We start from the raw sequence: 6,160 nt of genomic DNA on the forward strand, positions 1-6,160 counted from the left end.
TTTTTTTTCCAACAGTATATAGTACGCAGTCCGCAAAAATAATACAATACTATATATTATAGTATGGTTGGCAACCCTACCTGCTACCTGAGCGTGAAGTATCTCAAACAAGCACTCTCCTGGGAAAGGTTTAAAATACCGCAGAGCCACTTGCATTTGAAGGAGTCAAAGGTCGACTAAAATATTATTTTGGTGACCTGACTGCCAGAAAGAAATCAAAATTTAAAATTTACATAGTTCAAAAAAAAAAAGAAACGCCATCTAATAAGCGGTCCAGTGTGCTTTTTAATTAATCGGATAGCATGTGCTGCAGCTGGCTACTATAAATAAATTTTTAAAACTTGTCAATGTGTGGGTGCGCTTATAATTTTGACACGGGGTGTATATTTATATTTTTCGGCTAAAATAGTTTATTAAATTCGTCTTGAAGTCGGCAAGTTTTTGTAATAAAATTTTTAACGCTTTTCATATATCATAAGTAGGACATTGATAATTTTAGTAAAAGGAAAGTAATAATTCCACGTAAAAAAATGTACGCAAAGGAAATCACTGGCAATTGCAGTTACTTATGCATATGATTAATTATGTTGATATGCATGAATATATGCATCACTAACATACACAAGATCACTACTTGTGTATGAGAGGAAAGCATTTTAATTAAAAATGCTTGAAATACTTGAAAGCGAAAAGCAGGAAATGAGTAAAAAGTGGAAGTGGCAAAGGAGCCAAACAGAAATTCGTCGATGGTTGGAATGAATATCTGCTAGCGACTGAGGAGTGAGTGGAAAAATAAAGCAGCGAAAAATGTTAATTAATTGTGGACAAAGAACACACACACACACACACACATACATCAGTGTGTATACGCGAAATCGGCGTTTATCTTCGGTAAGATGAGATGTTTTTAAATTTAAGAAAGATTAATACAAACATGTACATACATATGCACGAATGTAAGCATTTGCATGTATAGTGGTGAGCATGCAATAACTTTTCAGATAAACTCGCACTCATAAGATACTAAATATGTATTTATAATGTATGGTAAGTACATATACGATTAATTATAAAATATTTATACATTTGCATACATACACTCGCCTGAAATTTATAAGAATTTCGCAACACCGACACGCTCACACATACATATATACATTAGGGTGGTCAAATTTTTGAATGAAAAAAATGCATCTTAGAAAACGGGCCACATCCTCAGTTTTTTCCGTTTGATATTTGTAAGATCTATACCAACTTTCAGTTTTCTACTGCTACCAATGCAGTGTGCTCAATGACCTTGAAATGCGCTACTGGATCGCTATGAAACTGGCAAAAATATTGGTGCCATTTATAAAAAGCGACTGTTGCCATGACAACTAAAGCTTTATAATTAGATAATTTAAATTTGAAATATTCTTAGGTTACTTAACCAATTTTTTTATTAATATATGTACACAAAACTTCTACATAGAGTAAAATATGAGCATCCTCTAAATTTGTACTTAGAAACGTAAAGTTTGCCAACAGCACCTCTTTCGGCAAGAGGAACAATTTCGGAAGGTGCCCCAAACCTATCTCGGAAAAAATTTTTTTTTGATCACCCTAATGTACATACGAGTACATTCAACTACACTTACCCTTGAAGCAGCATTTCTTGCTGCGCACTGCATAAATACAGAGGCAGATTAAAATCAGTATCGCGGCCAAGCAGCCGCCAGCGATGCCAAGCAAATAGCTCATCTCCAGTGGTTCTGTGTGGATGATTATTTGTTTTTGTTTTGAGTGCGCAGGCACGCAATGACGATGGCAATGATAGCAGCGATGACGGATGCGGCAGATGATGGGGCAGGCAGAAGTGTGGCAGTGGGGGTGCGTCAGAGGTAATGTCCGCCGGCCCACCAATTGGAATTGTTGCGGTAAAAGCCCAACATAGTGGTAGTTAAAATTCATATTTTTTTTGCATTTCACATGTTGTTGTTGTTGTCGTCGTTTTTTCGTTAGCGTTATGTATTGCGGTTATTGATTGCATACAATTTATTTATATTCGTTTTGTTTTTTTTTGGTTCAGTTGCGAAATCAAAATAATTTCCACGCATCCAATTATGCAGAATGTAGCAGAAAAATGCGTCATCAGGGAATATAAAAACAGAGAAAGAAAAAAATTTTTAGTTTAAAAATATTTCTTGAAAGCTGTGGGATGGTTAATTTTATGAGCTATGTGATTTACGTGGTTAATTTGTAGTTAGTCATGAAAATATTGTATTACAATTAATTTTAATTTTTAATTTGATTATAATATGCGCACACTTAAATATACATACATATATAGACGAATACATTTATTACAACCACCGATAAAGCATGCAAAATATTACTCATCCGCCCCATGGTTATAGTCATGGTTATAGTTAAAGTCATAGTCAGAGTTATAGTCGCAGTTATGATCATAGTCGTAGTCATACTATTAGCTAAAGTTGGCAGTATGAGAGAAATGTAACTAAATGTTGCATATTGTTAGGCGCGGCTGATATTCTTTTGGAGATTTTTGTCATTTTTGGAATCAAGCTGCTCTTTGTCTTCACGTACAAGCTTTTAATAAGTTTCACCTGTGTGTAATCACATCTTGCAATAAATTTTTAACCAATTTCCCGAAGAGCTAGATATTTGAAACTGCCAACGAAGCTCAGAACCCAGTGACACTGCAGTATGAAAGCTGAACTAATCTGCTGGGTGGCGCAATAGTTGAGAGGTTTGCGAAACCCCTATTATTGGGCCGATTTCTTTTTCATATTTAGAACCTATATTAAATGGAAAGAAATAAATCCAAAAAATTTAGCAGTTAGGTGGTGCGGGGGTCGATTTTTCCACTGACAAAAGGTTGTCTCGAAAAAATTTTGATTTTGCGATATTTGTTTAGCAATAAGTTTTCTAAAAATTAAATGAAATTAAAAATAGTCAAAATATTAAAAGCTAAAAATAAGAGAAAATTAATTATTGAAAAATAAATGAAATAAAAAATAAAATTATTTTTCTTAAAAAAAAATTTAAGGAAATTAAATTTAAAAAAGAAAAAAGCTAAATTAAAAGAAGAAAAAGTAAGTTCATAAAATTTAGTTAAAATAAAAAAAATTTAATTATAAAACAATAGGTGGATCTAAAAATTAAACAAAATTATATTAACAAAATAAAAAATATTAAAAATGAAAAAAAATATTTCTAAACGTTGAATTAATTTTAAAATATTTTTAAAATTCTAAACCAATAAAATCTAAAAATTAAATTAAGCAAAGAAAAAAATTAAATAAGATTCTAAAAATTAAATGAAATTTAAAAATACATATACAAATTTTTCTTTTTAAAACAATAAAATCTAAAAATTGAAAAAAAAAAATAAATTAAAAAGACAAAAGTATCCTCTACCCAGAATTCAATCTTGGATCTCTCTCGGCAGGCGAGTGCTTTGCTCATTTGGCCATTGCGACTGTTGGAACATGCTCAAGTGCTTTCTGTCAAAAGAGCTTTTCACCGACAAAGTTGGCAAGGAATCTTTTTTTTGTAAGACTTGTGCGACTTTCGCGAGAATAAAAAATCCTTCAAACTCTCTTGCCCATTCTGTTTCAGGTGATCCCAACGCCAACCAAAACACTATTGAATACACCACACAGTAAAATGTTGCTCATACGCCCTGTGGTCGCATGTGAAGATAATGGTATTCGCACACGAAACTTTATTTTACATTTGCAACGGCGCTTTAAGAAGTTTAATTTTCCATCATACTTTTGTTGTACTTGTTACTTAGTTACATAAATATTCCGATTTGGTAAACAAATTGTGCCGCAAATTAAAGAATAGGGCGGGGGCGAGCGAAAATTTTCGGCGTGAAATTAAAAATTATATACAAGAAAATTTGTGTAAATTTCATGCAAATTTTATAACACACATGTGTACTTACATACAAACAAAACATAACATTTCGCGAACATAAAAGTAAGCGGTCGCTTGAATGGCGGTTAGATTGCGCCGCGCCAGTCGTGCTGGCTCTTATCGCAAATTAAAAAAAGCAAATTACAACTTAATTGTCGTTCATATGCATAAAACATTTACAGCAGCGAGGTGCCTATTGTGTGTATGTGTATGTGCACTATATTGTATAAGTATGTTTGTGTGTGTGTGTGTGTATGTATAATTTTATGCATCAAAATTGGCAATGTGATAAGCACAACGCTTGAAGGCTTGTACTCTTTGGACGCTCTGACTACTGCACTACTCAGCTCAGCACGCTGTCGTCGCCGGTGTCAAATCGCAAAAATTAATTTATGCAAATTAGATTAAATTAAATTAAATTACTGCTGTAAAATGTCAATTAATAGATGTTGTTGATAAAATGTAAACAAATTAGCGATATGCGTTTGAGTGAGCAAAGTGGGGCTTAAGTTGATGTAGTTCATTCAAAAAGTAGAAGGGTAAGAATAAATTATACAAAATAGGGCTATGAGCGAAAATTTAATTTTTAAAGAGAATTTAAATTTGTGTACCTAACATATCACATAAGGGAAATTGTCAGAAAATAAGAAATCATTTTCCATTTAAATTACTGATGAAACCGGCTATAAGACCACGATTTGTTTAAACAAGATAAGGTAATACTAAAAATTTTAAACACTGAATTTTTAAAATAATTTTTTACATAAAAATAAGAAGAAGAAATCACAGTAAGTAAACTCGTTGTATTAAATTTTAAGTAAAGAATTGATTGAAAAATTAAAAAATATATATACCAAAAAATAATTGAAAAAATACAAAAGTCAACAAAAAATTTTACAAATTATTATTTTTCACTTAGAAATTTAGAAAAAATGACGGCTAGTAAACTCGATGTATAAAATATTTATTAAAAAAAAATATTATTATTGAAAAAATGCTTGTCGCCAAAATTTACCAAATTTATTAGAAAAAACTGCTTTGGCAAATATAAGGAAATATCGAAAAAAGAGTTTAAAAAAAATGGAAATATTAACTTTTTTACTTAAAAATTGGAAGAATTAAAAACAACAATAATTAAAATGTCGTCAGATGAATTGGAGATATAGTACAAGCCATAGCTGCTATTTTAGAGATTACCACATCTCCTCATAAGACTTCTTCATCGAGTTAACTGCGATTTGAACCAACGACTCCGGCTTACTCAGTGAGCCAAGTGCGCAATGCAAACTACGAGCACCATATGAGAATTACTATTGATTTTCTACAGAATTTTTAATTAAAACAGCCTCAAGCGTAATAAAATTGTTGAATATAAATTTATATAAGGAAAGCAAAACAAATAAACTTTGTTTTTAGCACACAAATTATTACTAAAAATAGAAATAAAAAATCAATGAATTGATTTTTATGTAGGCACACATTATTATTTTTTATTTAATACGGCCTTGAGCTCAATAAAACTGTTGCATATAATTTTTATAAGCACACAAAATAAAAAAAAAAAATAAAAAGAAAGATCAAATAAATGTAGTTAAAATTCTGAAAAAAAATGTAAAAAATTTAGCAAAAATGTTAAAGGAATTTTATCAAAATAATATTTTTTTAAAAAAGATTTAAGGTAAACTAAAAGAAAAAATCGAATTTTTTTAACATAAAAGAAAAAAAATATTAAAAATTTGTTTTTTATTTAATAAAAATTTATTTATTTTTTATTTTAAAGTTAACTAGAAAGTACAATTGAAAAAGTTTAAAAATTGAAATAAAAAATGTATCTTTTAAATTTGTTTGCGTATAAATTATGAGAATTTTAGGGTTCAATAATTACCGCTTCAACATAAAAATAAAAAAATAAAAGAAGTGGAAGAAAGAAATTTTCACTTCAAAATGTGTTTATTTAGCCATTAATAATTTACAGTAGCACCCGTCATTATTTTCTTACAGGCTCGTGGCCGTGAAGGGTCATTAAATGAAAATTACACAGGAACATGCAACAAAAAAACTACATACAACCAAAATATTTCGCATAAGGATAAAAATGAAAATTTTCTAATGCGGGTATACAAATTAGTTACTATCGACAGCATTCTCTATTCTAGCACTACAATAAAATAAGCCAACATCTACTGGTATTGTAGGGCAAAAAATGAAAAAAAAAATTACTCTGCACCTGCAAACG

The 6,160-nt window shown here is 30.4% G+C and overlaps 1 protein-coding gene across 1 annotated transcript in view; it reads right to left on the bottom strand.

Moving 5' to 3' along the window:
* LOC108367493 (ell-associated factor Eaf-like) overlaps positions 1 to 1,748 on the bottom strand; it is a 21,286-nt gene extending 19,538 nt beyond the window's left edge. The window contains exon 1 of the mRNA XM_017622115.1: positions 1,638 to 1,748. Within this exon, the coding sequence (XP_017477604.1) occupies positions 1,638 to 1,740 (103 nt within the window). The 5' untranslated portion in view covers positions 1,741 to 1,748. The remainder of the gene's footprint in view (positions 1 to 1,637) is intronic.
* Positions 1,749 to 6,160: the final 4,412 nt, after the last annotated feature.

Source organism: Rhagoletis zephyria, unplaced genomic scaffold, assembly GCF_001687245.7.
Source record: "Rhagoletis zephyria isolate East Lansing unplaced genomic scaffold, Rhagoletis_zephyria_1.1 Rzeph_scaffold_02702, whole genome shotgun sequence".
Lineage (NCBI taxonomy): Eukaryota > Metazoa > Arthropoda > Insecta > Diptera > Tephritidae > Rhagoletis > Rhagoletis zephyria.